The sequence below is a fragment of the Ahaetulla prasina genome, chromosome 1 (genome assembly GCF_028640845.1).
Source record: "Ahaetulla prasina isolate Xishuangbanna chromosome 1, ASM2864084v1, whole genome shotgun sequence".
NCBI classification, from domain to species: Eukaryota; Metazoa; Chordata; class Lepidosauria; order Squamata; family Colubridae; genus Ahaetulla; species Ahaetulla prasina.
Window position 1 is genome coordinate 216,977,773 of NC_080539.1, and position 21,964 is coordinate 216,999,736.

General features: G+C 40.1%; 1 protein-coding gene across 1 annotated transcript in view; it reads left to right on the top strand.

Moving 5' to 3' along the window:
* Positions 1–10,296: 10,296 nt before the first annotated feature.
* The window catches only part of SLC25A12 (solute carrier family 25 member 12), a 63,564-nt gene continuing 51,896 nt past the window's right edge, over positions 10,297–21,964 (top strand). The window contains exons 1-2 of the mRNA XM_058190647.1: positions 10,297–10,714; positions 12,761–12,814. Of these exons, the coding sequence (XP_058046630.1) occupies positions 10,703–10,714; positions 12,761–12,814 (66 nt within the window). The 5' untranslated portion in view covers positions 10,297–10,702. The remainder of the gene's footprint in view (positions 10,715–12,760; positions 12,815–21,964) is intronic.

The following is a 21,964-nucleotide window of genomic DNA, read 5'->3' on the forward strand; positions in this document are numbered from 1 at the left end:
TTGAAGAGTCATCATCCCAGAAGAGGTCATCAGTTTAATGCAATCCCACTAGATCAGGGGTGTCAAACTCAAGGCCCAGGGCCAGATCCGGCCCCCAGGGTACTTAGAACTGGTCCGTGGGGTTGCCCTGGAAACAGTGAAGGACCACCCCACAGTGCTTCTGCCAGTAAAAATGGAGCTCAGGAGGGCTGCTCCGTTTTCACTGGCAGAGGGTTGCAGAAGGCCGTGGCAGCTGAAAACAGAGCTCGGGAGCCCATTTTCACTAACAGAGTGATCGGGCCACCATAGGTGCTCCCAACATGAGTATCGTCAAGCTGGCCATGCCCACCCTGTCCCCCTGAGGTCAAACACAACCCTGATGCAGCCCTCAAGTTTGACACCCATGCACTAGATAGTCCAGGAAAAAACGTTTTCACACTTCAGTACAAAAAGTGCTCAGATGAAGAACTACATAAAGAGGAAGCATAAAGTAATTTTCAACACAGTCTGTTTGCAATATGTTAAACTTCTGGGAGTTTACAGATTCAAATTTGCTGGTCATAATGTTGGTGTAATTGTCAGCATGAAAAAAGGAAGAGGTGGTGAATATTACTGTAGAAGGGGAAGCCTGTCCTGAACCTTCACAAGTCAAGGATTGCAGAAATTTCAATAACTTTTCAAAGATCGGTGCTTTTGCTTGGAATCTTTCTACCTCAACAAATTATCCATATTAAGAGAATAAAAGCTAGATACGGTTTGGGGTGTTGACTAAAAGATAGTGGCATGGTTGAGTTGATTTGTGAAATTTCTGTTATGAACTACTCCACATTGCAGTATTAGCTAGCACTAGCAATTCAGCAATAGAATGAACCTTTGTATTTTCTCCTTCTTCTGCATGTGACCTTCCTAATTTGACCTACATCAATTGTCTCATATTTGAAACCCTTCAATGTTTGAAGAGCATGCCTTTCATGCAATCATTTTTTAAAAATTACATAAAAAATGATAGATAGCTTCTAATACTACCTGTCCAAACATTGGGCAGGTAGTCTGTTCAGAAATACCTACTGGGTTAAGGAGAAAGAAACAACACAGGTAGTCCTCAACTAACAATCATTTGCTTAGTGACTGTTCAAAGTTAGAACGCTGAGTGAAGTGACTTATGACCGTTTTTCACATGACCATTGCAGCATCCCCATGGTTATGTGATCAAAATTCAGACACTTGGCAACTGACTTATATTTATAATGGTTGCAGTGTTCTGGGGTCATGTGACCACCTTTTGAGACTTCTGACAAGCAGTCAATGGGGAATCCAGATTCATTTAACAACTATGTTACTAATTTAATAACTGCACTGATTCACTTAACTGTGGCAAGGAAGGCCATAAAATGGGGCAAAATTCACTTAACGACTTTCTTGCTTAGCAACTGAACTTTTGGGCTCAGTTGTGGTTGTATGTGAAAACATGGCAGGAATTACAAAATGAAGACACTGCTATCAGAACGCTTTCCATAAAATTCAGTGAAAGAAACAGGACATTTACAAAACAAAAACCGTGTTTGGAAGATAATAAAGCAGGATAGAGTATAATGGAATGTAGTAATGATAATTCACAGGAATTAGCAAGATCATTCTGCTTTTCAGTACCTTATTGCAACTTCTGTATGTGACCTACATAAAATCAGAATTCCAATTATTTCAGGTTGTCAAATAAGCTCATTCATTTGCCCTTCTGGGACATATTTTTGACCAATGGAATGATGGCTAAAATGATGCTGAGGAAGAAGAAGAGATGTTTAGAAAGAAACAGGAAAGCTTGTGTAAATAAAAAATTCTGAAGACTCAATACATTTTGCTTCCATGCATCAGTACTGTATATTATAATCACTACCTCTTTAGTCCACTATGAAATTAAAGTAATTTTTAAAGTAGATATCTGTGCTAGAATAGCCATCTTGTCTGTATTGTCCTGGCCAAGGAACCATCTCATCCCAATGAGATTGGCCCATCCCATCCATGCCAACAGAAGGGGATGCTGTCAGTCAAGGAATTCCAACTGATGGGGTCCAGCCAAAGAGCCTTTTCTTCTATGGCTCCTGCCCTCTGGAATATTATGCCCCCCCCCACCAAAAATGAAATCTGCACCCATCCTTTTGGCCTTCCATAAGGGCTTGAAAACTTGGCTCTGCCATTTGGTCCTTGACTTCGATGGGGGCATGACATTCTGGAAGTGATTAATAATTGATGGAGATAAGATTCCATCTTCACCCTACATGCATCTTGCTCTCATCCTTGACATCTTCGTTAATAAATATCAATGTTAAAATTTATCTAAAAATATTATTAAATATTTAATGTTTTATCTTGTTGTAAGCCACCTACATTTACCTCTTGGTGAAATGGATGGTATATAAATGTAATAAGTAAAATGGAGTACAGGATGTGGCTCAAGTAATCCCAGTACATAACATTAATAGAATCTCACACTAGGAATCTGCATATCTGGGGACGATCTTCCTTTCTAGACTTCTCACATCCTCAGGGCAACATGCACCTCAGGATCAAAGCCCAGGGTAGGAGCATTTCAATCTTCACAGGAAGGACAATTATCTTCTGACAGTCACACATTAGAATCAGCACATACACAATTCACATCTCCCAAACCCACACCAAGGATCATTCCCCATATAAAACAAAATTTCTGGACCCCATTTCTGTGTAGCCTACCCCCAAAAATATTTTTGCTTTTGGGAATAATTAAATCTCCTTTCTCACACACATACATACAAAAGTACAGAACATAGAAAGGGCCAAACCATGGTGCCTGGTTCCTGTGGAGATAGCTGGATTACCTCTGACTTTGATAGTGGTGATTGGCTGGTAGTGGATGAATAAAGAATTATGTTAAGATTGTAAAACAACAGGATAGTCAGAGGGTATAAGACAGGCACACCTAACCTTACCCTGGTAAGTAGTAGAACCAGCCTTTGACATGGTCACCATGATCTAATTTGTTTAATTTAGCCTAGTGATGCTATTCAAACCCGATCATTCCTGCTTATATATAGCTTAATAGAGATATGAAAACTTTCACGTCATTACAAGTTATAGTGTAATGATAAGTTGCCTCAGCACAAGACTTTTATACAGGTAGTCCCGGACTTACCACAAGTGAACCCAAAATTTCAACTGCTAAGCAAGACAGTTGTCAAGTGAGATTTTATTACCTTTCTTGCCCCAGTGGTTAAGTGAATCACTGCAATTGTTAAGTTAGCAACATGGCGGTTAAGTGAACCTGGCTTCCCACTGGACTTTGCTTGTCAGAAAGTCTCAGAAGGTGATCGCATAATCACAGGACACTGCAAACATCATAACCTAAGACTGGCTACTGTTGAACTCACCCCATTCCTAAGAGGTCTGTAAAGGGCGTGCATAAGCGCACCAGCGTGCCTACCACCTCTGTCCTAATGTTTCCTCTATTTGTATCTATTTTATGTATCCAATCCATGCTTATACTTATTACCTAATACGTTCCTGACAATATAAATACACAAATAAATGAGTCAATTGCCAAGTGTCTGAATTTTCATCACATGACCATGGGGATGCTGCAATGGTCGTAAGTGCAAAAAACAGTCACAAGTCACTTTACTAAGCGCTGTTGTAACTTTGAACGGTCACTAAATGAATTGTTGTAAGCAAGGATTACCACTACTTAAAGGTCAGATATCTCCAAACATTCACATCCCTTTGCATACAATGGCAACATACTTAAGACAACCAGTCAGATTCTCTGATTACTATACTTGCTGTATTTCAGTTATTTTGGCTCTGGAGCAAGAGTATCATAGGGATGGGATCATTTTGATAAAGCTGAAATTAGTGTTTAATGTGCATATTAAACAGTTGAAGTGACTTAAACTTCACCTTCATACTGAATTTCCAATCCAGTATAATAAAGACATCTGATGTTGTAGGATAATATGCCAATCACAAGTAACAGAATTCAAGAAGAAATAACAAATGGAGATATAATGATGTGAATATTTCAGTAACAAATTTATGAATATGGAATGCATAGCTTTTTAATGAAAAAGATACAAGTGAGCAATAATGGGAAGTAAATTGGGAATTGCAGTTGAAGGTATAACATTATGCTAATTCTGTATTTAAATTTCATTACTGTATAAATGTTTACTTAAACGTGACAATAATTTAGACTTGAGGCTTTAAGTACACATAGAACAGAATTTAGAATATGTTTTAAGTTCAGTATTTTTTTAATGACACACACGCTACTTTGATACTATTCCTCCCAATATATTCAAAATTAATCATATTGCTACAGCCAAGATCTATGGCTGAAGAGCTATAGAAGGTCTGGACTTGAGGCCTAATTGTCTCTCAGGCAAAGTACTGTAAAAGGACATGCATAATAAAGTAATTGTGTGCTTTTACAAACGGTAGAAATTCTTAAGGGTATGTTCAGTCTAACAATTACAGGGTTCACAGAAAAATAGTTAAGCTGATCTGCCTAACATAGAATACATGATTTGTTTTGTACAACTTTCATGATTTAATGGCTATTAAAGAAGATTGCTTATTGAGTAGGAATGGATTAAGTGCCAGAGATTAGAAAAGGTTGGATGCTCATTGTCAGAATTTCTCCGGACTTCAAGGTAGGATTGTTGAGTTTTTTGTCTCTCATGTTGAAATTTGAAGGACTGAAGAAAGGATTTATAGTTCTTCCCCAGAAAGTAATTTCATCCCTCAGTCCTTTTAGTTCTCATTCCAAACAGCTGTATAGCACTAGCATTAGCACTTAGACTTATATACAACCCCATAGTGCTTTACAGCACTCTCTGGGCAGTTTACAATGTCAGCATATTGCCCTCAACAATCTGGGTCCTCATTTTACCAACTTCAGAAGGATGGAAGTTTGAGTCAATCTTGAGCCCTATCAGTATCAAACTCCAGGCTGTGGGCAGAGTTTGTCTGCAATTCTGCATTCTAACCTCTGCAGCACCAGAGCTCATTGTCTCATCTGCACCATTATTCTGCCTATTACTGTAACATCTGAAAATAATTCCTGTTATACCCATGGATATGTACAGTTCAAATCAATTATTATTACAGTCAAAAGCTAGCCATCTAGTTTTTAATAAACTAAAAACAACTCTTGTCTACTAATTAATAATCTCTTATTTTAAAAATTAACATATAATCTACTAATGTGCATTATAACAGCATTAGCTATTGTTCTCTCTGACATTATGGACTATAACATAAACTTTCATCATGTTGTGATTAATGTGCTCATCTTTATCTGATGAAATATGAAAGAACAAAATAAGTATAAACAATGGCCAACTGAACTGGTGCACAGTACTTAAAACTATCTCTATACAAATTACGATACAAAAGCACAGAGATTTCATTTTTAAGTGCTCTTGCTTCACAGGGGTAGATTTTTTTTAAATATATGGAATATTTCTCAATCTGCCTTCTAGAATTTAATATGGTAACATATCAAATCTTGCTTTCAAATATACTAGATAATATTCTCAAATTACTGATTTCTTGGTTCAATTTTTCTTGTTTTCTCCATATAACACTGTTGATTGAAAATATGTATTTATTTAAAATTATGTAAAGTTATTTTAAAATTGTAAAAATCTCCAGTCCTTAGGGATTGAAGATCTGAAAGCAGCAAACTATGGTTGGTCTTATTTTTGTACACTTCAGAACTTTCCATTCATCATCTACTTACTCTTCAATGATCTAGCAGAATTAATGAACTTTGATAACGAAGTAGATACAAGCACTTGACAGATGTATGTTATTTTAGAAACCTGGGTATTTGTAACTAGAGACACTAAAAATGTTATATAAAATTGAGACTTTCTCTTAAGATTGAGTTAAATTAAGTCATTAAAGTTTACAAATACAGTACCAATGTTAGTAATAAAATTCAGAAAACTGAGGTTGTCAGGAATACCTCTCATAGAGCATGGGTGTCAAACTCACGTTACAGCGGGATCACATTATGTATTGCGACTTTCCCCCCCTTTGCTAAACTGAGAGTGGACACGGCCAGCATATGACACATCTGACCTGTGGCCCGCAAGTTTGGCAGTCCCGTCTTAGAGTAATAAGGGCCTTTGGCGCATCATAAGTTATATCTGGCAAGGAATTCCAGGAGTAAAGCAACATAGACACAGGAAGTTGTGCAGAATCTGGCAATTGCTGAATCTGTCCTATTTGGTGTGCTGGTTGTTTCCTTACTTGCACCATATGGTCATTTGGGACAACAATTTGGTTTCAGTGCTAAAGCAGTCAATAGCATGACAAAAGAATCAGTTTGCTATAGTCTGGGTGTTGTGTCTTGCCCGCTCTCCCAGCAGCCGGGGCCTTCTTATCCGCTCCCAAACACGGAGGAATGTATGCCTCCCGGCCCCAGTCCTGGCTCCATGCCCAGACAAGCTGAAGAGGAGGGGGCACCTCCCGGTCCCAGCCCTGGCTCCATGCCCAAGCAGGCTGCAGAGGAGGGAGCACCCCCCAGTCCCAGCCCTGGCTCCATGCCCAGGCAAACGGAGCAGCTAGACCCCTCCCCCTCCTCCACAGCATGTGAGCCTGAGGAAAGTTTATTTCCAACAGCTGCTGATTGGAGTGACCCTCACATCAGAAGATTGGATAGGCGGAGGCAACAGAAGGAAGGGAGGGGCAGGCCTTAATGGGTGCTGAGTCATGGAGCCACACCCCATGGCCTATATAAAGGATCTGCTTTCTGGCAGTCTCTGAGTCAGGCAAAGTCGAACTTATCTTGCTGAAGTCACTTTCTGGTCTCCTGCCTGCTCTGAGGACTTTGCTAGGACTTTGGGCAGAGCTGCAGAGGCAAGCCTGATTCGGATTTCCCTGACCCGGCCGTCAGCGGAGGAGTGGGACACGATACTGGGTCAAGAAAATGTAAAGTTTGCATCTTGTGAAGAGAGCATAAAAAGGTTGCTGTATTGCTGTAATTGGCTGAACTCAATATATTTCCCAGAACACAAAGATCAGATAGATTTAATGTAGTAAACCTATGAACCTATGAAATTATGAAGAAAAAAAAAGGCGTCTGCTGTGTAACAATTAACATTCAAGTTTCCTGTACTTCTTTCTCCCACTTGTTCCATGCAAAGGGCTGGAAATTATTCTTCGGGCAAGAGATGCTGCTCCTGTTTTTTCATTATTTTGCTAATGTTAATGCTAATGTCAAATTGTTACTTTTGATGTGCAAGAACCCCAACAAGCCTAGTAAACAGCTCTTCAGCGGGGTTGCAGAACTGATGAGAAGATTTGGATGGTAAAGCAGGAGAAAGCAAACTAGCTAAGTTCTAGGTTCCCACACCTTTTCAACAGCGTGCATAAGCGCACAAACGTGCCTACCGTTCCTGTCCTATTGTTTTTCTTTTCTTCTTCCTATATATATATATATAGAATAGAATAGAATTTATTGGCCAAGTGTGATTGGACATACAAGGAATATATATATATATATATGCTTATACCTTTTTATATTTACTCATATATGTGTTTATATACTATATAAACTTTTTGTATGATACCTACATATATTGTTGTGACAAAATAAATAAATAAATAAATAAATAAAAATAAAAGCATGAAAGTGCAGTTCTCTCAAAATTCCATTCATCGTCAGCAAGTCAACTGAACTATCCAGCGGATTCACCAGGATGCTGGCTTTCTAAAGGTATGTGTGTATGTGTGTATGTGTGTGTGTGTGTATATATATATATATATATATATATATATATATATATATATATATATATGTATGTATGTATGTATATATATATATATTAGAATAGAATAGAATAGAATAGAATAGAATAGAATAGAATAGAATAGAATAGAATAGAATAGAATTTTTTATTGGCCAAGTGTGATTGGACACACAAGGAATTTCTCTTGGTGCATATGCTCTCAGTGTACATAAAAGAAAAGATACGTTCATCAAGGTACAACATTTACAACACAGTTGATGGTCAATATATCAATATATATATTTGTTTTCTGAGGTTTTCGCGGGTGTTTGTATGTAGGTCTTTGGTTATTCGGGTTTTCTCCCGTGTAAAATTGGAAGTGTCTTGGCGACATTTCGACGAAATCCCATTTCGAATGGGATTTCATCAACAAGTGTATGGGCAAGCCCACCAAACAGCTGTTCAGTGTGTTTATAGAAGTTGAGGCTTTCATAAAACCATTGTCACAAGTTTCCAAGAGAACACGACTCATTCAAAACTTAGCTCCTCTGCTGTTCTTTGCATCTGGAAGAGAAAAATGCATTGGACAGCAATGCACTTTTTTCCAATGCAGAAAAAAGCACTGGAAGAAAACACCTGGGGATGAAAGGGGAAGAGGCATGCTACATCAGCCTGAGGTACCCAACAGACATTGATGGACCTTGTGTCTTGTGGGTCATATGACTGGCTTACTGACAGGATGAATGGTATCAGAGTTGATATTCTCCATTACTGCTGGTCTAAGGGGAAATCACAACTAAGGACTGCTTAAAGCTGTCTTATACACAAATTGATGATGAAATGAAGACAACACCTTCAAAGACCGGGCTCTGCCAGTTAACTTCAGACTCCACTAGGGGAGCATCACAGTGGAATCACAGGTGGGGTTGATTAACAATAGATTCCACCTCTCCCCCATCCTGCTCCTGCCCTCCCCATCTTTCACTTGCGGTATTTGGCTGTGTGTAGTATTTTATTTGTGCTTTTATCTTTGTATAGTTTTTATGAATGTAAGCTGCCCAGAGCTACCCTGAGGTAAGATGGATGGTTAATATATTTTATAAACAAACATATACAAACATACATAATACATACATCATTGGGACATGAGAGAATAAAGATGTTGGCAATATTTGTGCCATAGTTAAATGCAGGTGGGAAAAACATCCATGACTCACAAGCCTTGGCTTGCGAGTTTAAATCCCTCCCAAGCAACTGAACAATGGAAATGAGATATTTTAACTACTGGTCACTGTTAGTCCAGAACTATCTAAGCCTCTGCAAAGGTTTGCTAGATTCCAGGTAGGGGATAAGCCCCTGATTGATACCTTAGATCAGTGTTTCTTATTTTTTTTTTCTCTCAGGACCTTCTGCACTTTTAAAAATGATGGAGGAGCCTAAAAGAGCTTTTGTTTATACAAGTTATATTTAACATTTACCATATTAAAAATAAAAACTAACATTTGCTGCTGCTCCCGCTTTTCATGATTATTTGATAGAAGTGTATTATTTTTCAAGAGAGGCAAATTTTGATTTTATGGAGCAGGACTGACACACTTTAGCTTTTCTGAACTGAAGTGACCTTTAACCTGTCCTTGAATGTGACCTTTTTAAAGTTGGGTACAAGTGTGAAAACAATTTCAATAGATCTTCTACAGTGAGCATTTTAAACTTCAGATCCCAATGATAACCCTGACACAACTGCATTAATCCACACAAGATCATGTGGGTTTCACCAGCACATCTTCTTCCATGAAAGCCACATTACATAAAACAAAGCTGATTCCCCCCCACATCAGCAATGAAGTGTGGGGGGGGGGGAGAAAGCAGAATAGCAATAGCATTTAGAATAGAACAGAATTTTTATTGGCCGAGCGTGATTGGACACACAAGAAATTTGTCTTGGTACATATGCTCTCAGTGTACATAAAAGAAAAGATACCTTCATCAAGTACAACACTTACAACACTTAATGATAGTCATAGGCTACAAATAAGCAATCAGGAAACAATATCAGTATAAATCATAAGGATAAAGGAACAAAGTTACAGTCATAAGTGGAAGGAGATGGGTGATGGGAACAATGAGAAGATTTATAGTAGTGCAGATTTAATAATTAGTTTGACAGTATTGAGGGAATTATTTGTTTAGCAGAATGTTGGCGTTCTGGAAAAAACTGTTCTTGTGTCTAGTTGTTCTGATGTGCAGTGCTCTATAGCGTCCTTTTGAGTGTAGGAGCTGAAACAGTTTATGTCCAGGATGTGAGGGGTCTGTAAATATTTTCACGACCCTCTTCTTGATTCGTGCAGTATACAGGTCCTCAATGGAAGGCAGATGGTAGCAATTGTTTTTTCTGCAGTTCTAATTAGACTAGTTATAATTTAGACTTATATACCGCTTCACAGTGCTTCACAGCCCCCTCTGAGCAGTTTAGAGTCAGCCTATGGCCCCCAACCATCTGGGTCCTCCTTCGCCGATCATGAGGGCCCGGCAGTCCCACCGCATTCCAGATGCAACTGGAGTGACAACGCCCTCTCCGCGTCCAGGTGGCACTCGGGAGGCTAATCGGCTTGCTAAGGCCGACGGGCCTCGGCGTTTTGGGAATGCGGAGCAAACGTAGCACAAAGGGACGTCGGCTTTTCGCTCCCCGCCGGCCGCACTCAGGACCGGCTGGTTCGAACGTGGAGATTCCAGGGCGTCCGGCGTTCTAGAACCAAGCCCGTTCCCGGTGACAGAGTGCCAAAGGCGGGGGTCACCCCGGGACAAGCTCGGAGCCCGAACTTAGCGGAGGCGCCTCCTTCGCAGAGGGTCGGCTGAGGTAGGCCGGCGGCGGCGCACCCCGCTGCTTGACAGCGCCGTCGAGAGGCTCCTCCTCCTCCTCCTCCGCCTCCTCCATCCGCTTTCCCGAGCGCAGCATGGCGGTCAAGGTGACTCCCCTTCTCCTTCTCTCTGCTTTGTTGCTTAAGAAGCCGGCTGGCGCGAGCGGCTTCTTCCAGGCGACGGGCAAGGGTGTTCGGGGCCAACCCGCGCCTTTCGGGGAGGGGGACAGGAGACTCCGTCCCGCCAGCCCCGAGTTTAGAGCTTCGACACCACCACCCCGCTCCTGGGCCCCTCGCAGCAGGAACGGGAATAGTTTTAGTTATAGGGACGGCGGCGGCTTCTATTGAAAAACGGACATTTAAGGGAAAAAAAAAAAATGACCCTAGAGAAGGACGGGCGGGGCGGCGGGGGCGGTTTCTCGAAGACTATTCCTGCCGGTGGAGCCAAGGGGCAACTTAATATGCAGCAACCTTCCTCAACCGGTGTCTTCCGGCAATTTTGGTCAGAATAGGATCGTCCCTGAGGTTGGGAGTTGAAGTCTGGCACATATGGAGAGTGCCAAGTTGGGGAAGGTTATCGCAGAGGTCTGGTGGAGGGCACGTTGGTTAAGCATAAACTCCAGGTGGCTTGGCTTTCCTCAACCTGGTTTCTCCGCCGCCAAATGTAACTAAGCTACACCTTCTTGGAAGCCTGGTTTTAGTTAACTGTGAATACAGTTTATTATGGGCTGTTCCCAATTACTTAGTGGCAAGCGTGGTGTAATGATCAAATCCATTCATGCACCATCGAAGGTGTGGGTGGGTGGGGATATCTTCTCCCTGCCTCTCCTGGATTCCCTGAAAGTTTTACCTCTTGGGGTTTTCATAGTTGACATTGGGATCGCTTAATGAATTGTGGTTCATCTAGCTCAGTATCCAGTCTCCTTAACTGGATTCGGGGAGGAGTCTTTAAAAGCTGCCTCTGGATACACCTCAGTTTGAATCCAGGTTCTTCTTGGGCACACAGCACATTCTTCACAGCCTCAGATTTGTGGGCATAATGGAGTAGTGTTCTAATCTGATTTAATGACCAGTGGAATGTTGAGGTGTGGATTATTTGGGGGGAAAAGTTGACAATTATATTTAATGCGCCGATGTGGTCTTTGATCTATAAAAGTAAAGTTTTGTGCTCATTAAGCAAGTTAGGTTTGGGTAGTCTGCAAAGGGAAACAAATCTGATTTTCACAGTCCTACATACAAACTAGCTATGTTGCATTTCTTGGATGTGGAACCGAACAATCATCTTACTTTCTAATTTAGATAGAATTCTTCTATCCACTATTCTGAAAAAAAGATTTAGTAGGAGTGAAATTGTCACTAATATGTTACATGGATATTTTGATGTTCTCTTCTCCCCAAAGTTTGTAGATGGCCAGTGTAAAAGACTGTGTAGGGTCATTTTATAGATGTTTAGGTTATTCAGTTGAAGTCCATCTAGAAAAATATCCATATGCGTAGTAAAGTAGGATTCTCTCACACATGCTGTATTGCAGAGGTTATATGATCTTGCTTCTTGGAACAGGAATGAGATTAATTTACTTGAGGAAGCCTGCTTGTACTTTTAGGCACCTACAAGGTCATGCTTGAGTTTTACTCTGTTGTCTTTGCCTGAGAATGCAGCTGCCTTCTGTTTAGAACATTTTGATAATTTCACATGAGACTTTATTACAGCCCGGTCTTACTTTGTTCATAGAATTTTATATTGCGGGCCTGATGTTACTGTCAATTTTTTCTTGGTTTTTCATGGTTCTGTTTTATTTTTATTTTTTACACGAAAAGTCAATTCAAGAGGGAAAGATGGAATAGTAATGCAATGTGGTTTGACTTATAGCATCAAGAAAAGGCCATCAAGAAGCATCCTGTTGATTCTGTTACTTTTCTGTTACACAATTTATTCTTTTCTTGGCAATTCCTCCTGAGTTTGACAATTATATGAGCACCTCATTCGCTTTAAGTTAAATAAAACAAAACTGTATGTAAATATTGTAAACATTTTATCATTTAGATAAGAGAATTGCTACCTTTATCAAAGAGTACAGTGAGAGGGTTTCTTCCTTGGTTGTTGAATAACTTGACCAATGAACTATTAATTTTTTTCCAATATTGTCTTTATAGGTTCAGATAACCAAAAGAGCAGATCCAAATGAACTACGTAACATATTTTTGCAGGTGAGTAATATTTTTCTGAGAGAGTTGTGATGGCTCTGGATAAAATAACAGAGACTTCTAGTAGTCTTTAAACATTTTAAAAGGTTTCTTAGAGTATAATCTGTTTCATCAGATGCAGAGAATGTTTGATGTTTGCAGGCTTCTATACCTTTTACCTTTTGTTATGTGCTGTTTTCTGGTGGCATGCCAGAAAATTAGTGAATATATATCTACAAAGGATAATGCAGAAAAAGCTTTAATTAGGTATTCTGCTCAATTTGATACTGGCAGTATCAATTAGACACCATTGAGATTAACTTCTTTTGGGAGCATCCAACAAGAATATTTGTCTGCCTTTCCTGTCTAGACAGGACTGAGACAAAATGATCAAGAGGGTTGTTTCTAGAGCATTACGAGACTGCAGACATATGTCTCCTCTCTATCCCTGATCTGCAGTGGTAGAAGTAAATACAGGGTCTAGGTTTTTACTAAGTCAGATGGGGAGCACCACAGAATTAACATGAGAGAAATATTACATTACACGTTAACACAGTGTTTCCTTTTATACTTGACTCATCTTATCTTACATTCATATCTTATGTGTGAAATTTTAAATCCATTTCTATTACTTTTCTTTCTTGTCTTTTGCATCTAACCAAAAATTCAACATGTCCCCATTTATCTTGTTCTCTGTTTTCAAAGTACACATGTTTACCAGTATCCTTTTCTGGAACGAACCCCTTTTCTAGTATATTCGTAGACAATTTTTTTTTCAGTGCTATTCTGTTTTGTTTCCATTTACATTTTCTTGTTCTCCGGGTGCTTCTGTACTACCAGTTTTTCTATATTCCAGTCCTTCAAAGACAGTGTGAAACCAGCTTGTAGTTATTTTCAAGGCCGTTACATTTCACTATGTAAAAATATGGAGAATAAATTATGAGAAAAGCAGCTGTGAAGCAGTGGAAAGCGAGAGTTCCTTACAATAGGGGACAGCCTCTACAGCTATAGCATATCAAGAGATTGGTGATTTATTGGTACTTCAGTGGAGCTACTAATAAATAACTTCAGCTTTCAGCCTTTATCAATACTGTAATGTGATTAACTCTAGAGCTGATTCCAAATGCATCTGCTTGGCGACTATGAAATAGGACACTAACCTTGATAAACCTTTGGTCTAATTCAACAATGCTATCTTCATTCCATAGGTCAATATATATATTTTTTTATTAGTGGCTCCCCTCAATTCTACATCTGCTTCATTCATGTTTGAACCAAAACATGTGCATTAAATGCACTTTTGTTTAACATACTTATTTTAGACATTATTTTTATGACCTGCCACAAATTTGCATGGGACTATCTTGGGGAATTCCAGAAAACAGGGAAAGGAAGAACTCAGATACCATATCTCCCCTGATTGTAGTACCCATAGGTAGTACATTAACTGACTGATGTTCTTGTTCTTTATTAACCTTAACCATATTGTGTGATATTTTGCAAGCTGTAATCTCTCGAAGTGAATCAGCCTGTGTGTGTGTGTGTGTGTGTGTGTATATGTGTGTGTGTGTGTGTGTGTGTATGTAGGTCTTTGGTTATTCGGGTTTTCTCCCGCGTAAAATTGGAAGTGTCTTGGCGACGTTTTGACGTCTCATTCATCATCTTCAGGCTTCAGCTTCGTGCTTCTGGGAGCAATGAAGCTGAAGCCTGAAGATGACGAATGAGACTTCGCCAAACGCCGCCAAGACACTTCCAATTTTACCCGGAGAAAACCCAATAACCAAAGACCTACATACAAACACTGCTGAAAACCTCAGAAAACATATATATATATATATATATATATATATATATATATGTGCTTCTGGGAGCAATGTGATTGCAGCTGTTTCTTCCTTTTAACTGCTAGTGGGGTTTGAACTGATTGGGTGGGAGCTTGGCTGTGCTCTGATTGGATGTGGGTTTTTGTGCTCTGATTGGCTGGGGTGTGTCCTGTTTGGGTGGGGGCTTGGTTGTGCTCAAATTAGTCTGAGTTGCAGGGGATCTGAGCTGGTGAGCTGCACTGCTGCTGTTTGGCTTCGTGTTTGTGGTCGTGCTACATCTTCGTAGTGGGTGTCAGTCTGCTGCATGTATGGATTGGAGGGGTTTGAAATGGCTAATGTTGCCGCTGCGGTCTGGCTTCTGGTCCTGGTCGTGCTTCCTGATCAGTGTGGGTTTGGGTGTGCTTTCTGGGTGGATGTGTGGTGGTGACATCCTGTGTGGACCTCGTGAGTGTGGGTCTGGTGTCATTCCTCGTGTTAGGGACACGTTTGTCAATAAGGGCAGGTTATTGGAATATAGGAGGAATGACACCAGACCCACACTCACGAGGTCCACACAGGATGTCACCACCACACATCCACCCAGAAAGCACACCCAAACCCACACTGATCAGGAAGCACGACCAAGGACCAGAAGCCAGACCGCAGCTGCAACATTAGCCACTTCAAACCCCTCCAATCCATACATGCAGCAGACTGACACCCACTACGAAGATGTAGCACGACCACAAACACGGCCAAACAGCAGCAGTGCAGCTCACCAGCTCAGATCCCCTGCAACTCAGACTAATTTGAGCACAACCAAGCCCCCACCCAAACAGGACACACCCCAGCCAATCAGAGCACAAAACCCACATCCAATCAGAGCACAGCCAAGCTCCCACCCAATCAGTTCAAACCCCACTAGCAGTTAAAAGGAAGAAACAGCTGCAATCACACATTGCTCCCAGAAGCACGGTTGAAGCCTGAAGATGACTTAATGAGACTTCACGAAACGTCGCCAAGACACTTCCAATTTTACGCGGGAGAAAACCCGAATAACCAAAGACCTACATACAAACACCCGCGAAAACCTCAGAAAACAAATATATATATATATATATATATATATGTTTTCTACATACAGCAGACAGACACCCACTATGAAGATGTAGCACGACCACAAACACGAAGCCAAACAACAGCAATGCAGCTCACCAGCTCAAATCCCCCTGCAACTCAGACTAATCTGAGCACAACCAAGCCCCCACCCAAACAGGACACACCCCCAGCCAATCAGAGCACAAAAAAACCCCCATCCAATCAGAGCACAGCCAAGCTCCCACCCAATCAGTTCAAACCCCCACTAGCAGTTAAAAAGGAAGAAACAGCTGCAATCACACATTGCTCCCAGAAGCACAAAGCTGAAGCCTGAAGATGACGAATGAGGCTTCGTCGAAACGTCGCCAAGACACTTCCAATTTTACGCGGGAGAAAAACCGAATAACCAAAGACCTACATACATATATATATATATATGTTATTAATTATATAGGGCCATTCAATTCTTTACAGTGACTCTTTGCAGTACCTAATAAAAACACCAAGAAAATATAAGGCATCAATTTAGTAAGTAAGTGTGCACATTAATAAATATAATCTTGGTGTGTGAGGAAAAAGATGAGAATCCAAACACTGAATATTGAATTATTTGTTAAATGAATTGTAAGTAGCTATGTATTCTATTGGAAAACTGTGGATTCCCCCCCCATTTTGGATGGCATTGTTTGTTCCTTTTATAATTAATATGCAGGCTTCAATGAGCAACAAAATGGCTCTGTTAAGCCACAAATTTTCTACAGTCACTCTTCATCACACCGAGAAAGGGCCTGTTTGAATGATACACCCCATTGATGAACCTTACTGGGTTTCAGAAGGAACTTGGGACTATTCCTGAGGCTATGATACATAGTTCAATTGATGTCCTAATTGCTCCATGGAATGACGTTGTAATCATGGCCTTGGACTGAACCCGTGCGGAGTCTTTCAATACAAAACTCTTGGAGAGCTCTTTGGTTTTCTGAGATATCCAGGCAATGAAGTGATAGAAGAGATATCTGCTGCAGGAGGATGGTAAAGAGTAAATCTGACTGAGTGAGGGTAAAATTATTTCTTAAAATTACATTGGAGCAATAAGAGTGACAAAATGTAGCTATTTTTCTACTGTTGCTGCATCCAGTAGTCTTGTTTAGCGTAACCCATTACAATTATAGTTTCAAGTACCATCCAAAGGCTGTTGATACCAGCTGTTCATCTCCACCATAAGCCAGCCAAGTAATGCTGTTATTTCTTGAGGTGTGGAGGCTTTTGGGGTGCAGATAGGTGTGGTTGTGTGTTCTGAGGTCCTTTAATTTTGGGGGGGGGGTTTCCCCTTTAGAGTAGAAAGGCTTGCATTCTCTTAGAATAATATGCAGTTGAGGTTTCTTCTTGGACTCTTGCTGGAAGAGCATAGCAAGGAGGAAATGCACTCATCCATCTTTCTTTTCTTTTCTTTTCTTTTTATTTATTTATTTATTTATTTTTGGCTTGTATATAATTGTAAGCTGCCCAGACTCGCTTTGTGAGTTGAGTGGCCGTATAAATTAAACCAGATTAGATCAGGTTAAATGAAAAAACAAATGCTTTGCTCCAGATGTATTGGGAAATTCTGGTGAGTATTAGTCAGGATCCAGTCTGGGTTGGTCACCGGGACAGGAGTGACCCATGGGCTCCAGCATGAGTCCAAAAGCTCAGAAGACAAAACCTCTGGTCCTGGTGACTGACCCAGATTGGATCCCGCAACATTGTCCTGGGGCACGTATATTTGCCTTTGTTTGTGAATGTTAGTCAGGTCAGCTGAGAGCTCAGTAGTTAGTTTTCAGATAGAGTTCTCTGTAACTTGGGTCCTTGAGTGGCTTAGGCTGTAAGATAGCCTGTTATTAAAACACAGCTGCCTGCAATTACTGCAGGTTCTAGTCCCACCAGGCCCAAGGTTGATTCAGCCTTCCATCCTTATAAGGTAGGTAAAATGAGGACCCAGATTGTTGGGGGGGGAATAAATTGACTTTGTAAATATACAAATAGAATGAGACTATTGCCTTACACACTGTAAGCCACCCTGAGTCTTTGGAGAAGGGCGGGATATAAATGTAAATAAATAAATAAATAAATAACTTTCCAGTGAATTTGTGGGTTATTGGTTCAAAAAAGGTTCTGGACTTACCATATCAGCTTTCTCCCAAGTGCCTATCAGTTACGTTGGATGATAGCTCCCATTAGTATGAATGGGGTGGTAAGTGTTGCAGTCTGGCCTATATGCAAGGGAATCCATTATGGGAAGGCTACTGTATTTTCCCCCCTCATTTTTCTGAATATTTCTAAATATAACATCCATTCAAGGTGGCTAAGAGCCCTTGTCATTCCTGGGTTTACCCCTGTTATGGTGGCAAATCAGCTGTGGCATTTCAAATATGGCTTTGATACATTATTGTTTATTAAATTGCACATCCTGTCTTTCAAGTACAATATTTAAAACCGTGGAAAGTGAACAAAGGTATTATTTGGATGGATTACACAAACACACAGAGAGATTTTCAATTGGAGTATGACTGAAAGGGCCGTGGTGGCTCAGGCTGTAAGATAGCCTGTTATTAAAACACAGCAGCCTGCAATTACTGCAGGCTCGAATCCCACCAGGCCCAAGGTTGACTCAGCCTTCCATCCTTTATAAGGTAGGTAAAATGAGGACCCAGATTGTTGGGCGGGCAATAAGTTGACTTTGTAAATATACAAATAGAATGAGACTATTGCCTTACACACTGTAAGCCGCCCTGAGTCTTCGGAGAAGGGCGGGATATAAATAATAATAATAATAATAATAATAATAATAATAATAATAATAATAATAATAATTTAATTTGTATACCGCCCTTCTCCCGGAGGACTCAGGGAGGTGAACAAGGCAGATAAAATAAAGACAATACATTCAATAAAAACAATATTTTAAAAAACTTATTCCAATAGCCTAAATTTAAAATACAATACGAAATATAAAATAAACCCCAATAAAATCCATATTTAAAACCCCATTAAGCCAGTCCTGCTCGAAAGAATAGATATGTTTTAAGCTCGCGGCGAAAAGTCCGGAGGTCTGGAAGTTGTCGAAGTCCTGGGGGAAGCTCATTCCAGAGGGTAGGTGCCCCCACAGAGAAGGCTCTCCCCCTGGGGGTCGCCAGCCTGCACTGTCTGGCTGACGGCACCCTGAGGAGGCCCTCTCTATGAGAGCGTACCGGTCGGTGGGAGGCATGTGGTAACAGAAGGCGGTCCCGAAGATATCCCGGTCCTATGCCATGTAAATAAATAAAAAAAGTCTCTGGCATGCCTCCTTGACCTTATTTTCATTTGGGCCTTGTCATGATTTAATAACAGATAACAGATTAATAGAGTTGGAAGGGGCCTTATAGGTCACCTAGTCCAACCCCCCACTCAAGAGGAGACTCTGCCTACACCATTTCTGACAAATGGCAGTCCAAAGTCTCAAGTGATGAAGCTCCCACAACTTCCGAAGGCAAGCTGTTCCATTGGTTGATTGTTCTCACTGTCAGAAAGTTCCTCCTCATTTTTAGGTTGAATCTCTCCTTGGTCAGTTTCCATCCATTATTCCTTGTCTGGCCTTTACGTGCTTTGGAAAACAGCTTGACCCCCTCCTCTCTGTGGCAGCCCTTCAAATATTGGAACACTGCTATCATGTCTCCCCTGGTCCTTCTCTTTTCCCAAAATTCTCTTGAAGACTTTGATTTGAATCTCTGGTATTCGTCCCGTCTCTAAAAGCCTGCTACTTGAATGGGAGAGAGAAGGAGAGAGAAAGAAAAGTTTGTTAGAGATTTAATCAGACTTACTTCTAGCTTCAGATTACTCCCCCCCCCCCATTATGCAGTCCCAATAGAAGAAATCTTGTTATCAGTTGAAAAAGAAGTTTCCTTACCAGTTTGTTTCCGAATTTCCCCTCGGACTTCGACAATTACCTGACCTTAGGACCTTTCGCCGCGAACTTAAAACTTATTTAATTCGTATGGCTGGACTAGCCTGATTTTTATTTTTATTGGATGGGTTTTTAAAATTTTGTGATTTTATGGGGGAGTATGTTTTTTAACATTTTGGGCATTTAAATTAGTTTTTTAAGGGATGTTTTTAATTATTGTGTATATTTATATTTTATCTGCCTGTTCACCGCCCTGAGTCCTTCGGGAGAAGGGCGGTATACAAATTAAAATATTATTATTATTATTATTATTAATATATAAGCTGCATGTTGAACTCCTTTAAATGTGGAATGAAAATAGACAGAGGTTGTGACTGCAGGTGAAGTGGGAAGGAATCCTCACAGAAACATGACAAACAACAAACAGGTAGTCTTTGAATTACAATAGTTCATTTAGTGACCGCAGTTACAACAGCACCGAAAAAAGTGACTTAGGAGCATTTTTTCACACTTATGACTATTGCAGCATCCCCATGGTCACATGATTTATATTCTGGTCCTTGATGAGTCATATTTATGACAGTTGCGGTGTCCTGGGATCATGTAATCACTTTTTGCTACCTTGCAACCTTCTGGGAGACAAAGTCAATTTTGGGCTCAGTTGTGGTCGTAAATTGAGGACTACCTGTATTTTACACAGATTTGCTTCCTTTAATGCTTTTGAGAACAAATGCGAGTCTAGAAGGCTTTGCTATATACTTTGCTTGCCTAGAAAGGGAGTTAGAGTCATTTAAAAAAGAAAATGAAACAATTAGGGAGGCTTGAAGTAGACAGAGTGAAAGTGCTTGTCTACGTTGATAGACCTGTCACATGATTGCTATATTACCTTTCTCTGATTCCTGGATAAAAAATGAGGTTCTGGAACTTCTCTAGTCTGGCTTATTACAATCAAATCTATATCTCTGCCTCCCCAATAAAGACATGTTTTTCCTGGAGAGTTCCCAAATGTTAACAACATGTAAAACAAAATGGACATCTGTGTATGACATCTATGGATTACATGCAGAGCTGCAGGTTTTTGGAAAATCGGTATGGCAGTGGTATGCATGTTTGTTTGTTTTTTTGAATATAACATATAACTTTTCAAACTGTCCCATTATCAATCCCCAGCTTTTGTGAATTTGTAGTAAACTATATTTAATCCAAATGCTTTGTGATTTGGGCCTCAGCAGCGGAATAAACAGTGTAAAAAAAATTACTTGGTTTACTTTCTTGGTTTATGTGACTTACTCTGTATAGTTTGGATTACTTGACATGTTGTTTACATGGATTTTTTCCCCCAGAACATAAATATCCTTAGTTATACTGTATTCATTTGTCTGGGCACTTCAGGATTTGCATCTTCTAGCCAGGAGTCTTCAGTTTGATGAGGAATTATTATTTCAACTTTTAGAGACTGCTTAAGGAAATGTGAACATTTGTTTTGGTTTCTGTTCAGGCCAACAGATACGGTAAATTCCACTTCCTGCCAACATTATTTAGATGATGTTAGTTTCTTTCAGATATCCACATTAGCAACAATATCTGAAAGAGGGCAGCATTTGTGCATACATGCATTCTCTTCCATGCAACCAAGAACTTGATAGGAAAGAATTTGTTGTTGTGTGGAAGCCAGTAAGTGTTTTTAGTTGAAACTTCTTTGGCCCTGAAACTGAAGTAATGTTTTCATTCTTAATTTTTGTGGTCCATTTTCTATGGTCCACTTCAGTCTTAAACGTACGCAAAACAGGTTATAATATTACACTTCAAACTGCTATATTGTATCAATTTCCTTTATTTTTGTTTCTTTTTTATGACATTTTATGACTTTTCCTGTATTTTAATTCTGCTGGAATCTGTAGTCTTTGATTTACAATTCTCCTGCAGTACGCTAGACATCTCTTCTATCACTTCTTCACCTGGAGAAGAAAAGGGAAAGCTTGCTTTCTGATCATGCAGCACTGATTTTTATCCAATAATTTTAAAAAGAGAGAGAAGTTAAAGCAGTTTGCATAACCTTAATGACAACCTTATGATACAACCTTATGATATTAACAATTCTATTTGCAACTAAGATAATTAGGGGACTGGAGGCTAAAACATATAAAGTACGGTTGCTGAAATTGGGTATGTCTAGTTTAATGAAAAGAAGGACTATGGGAGACATGATAGCAGTGTTCCAATATCTCAGGAGTTGCCACAAAGAAGAGGGAGTCAAACTATTCTCCAAAGCACCTGAAGGCAGGACAAGAAGCAATGGGTGGAAACTAATCAAGGAGAGAAGCAGTTTAGAACTAAGGAGAAATTTCCTAACAG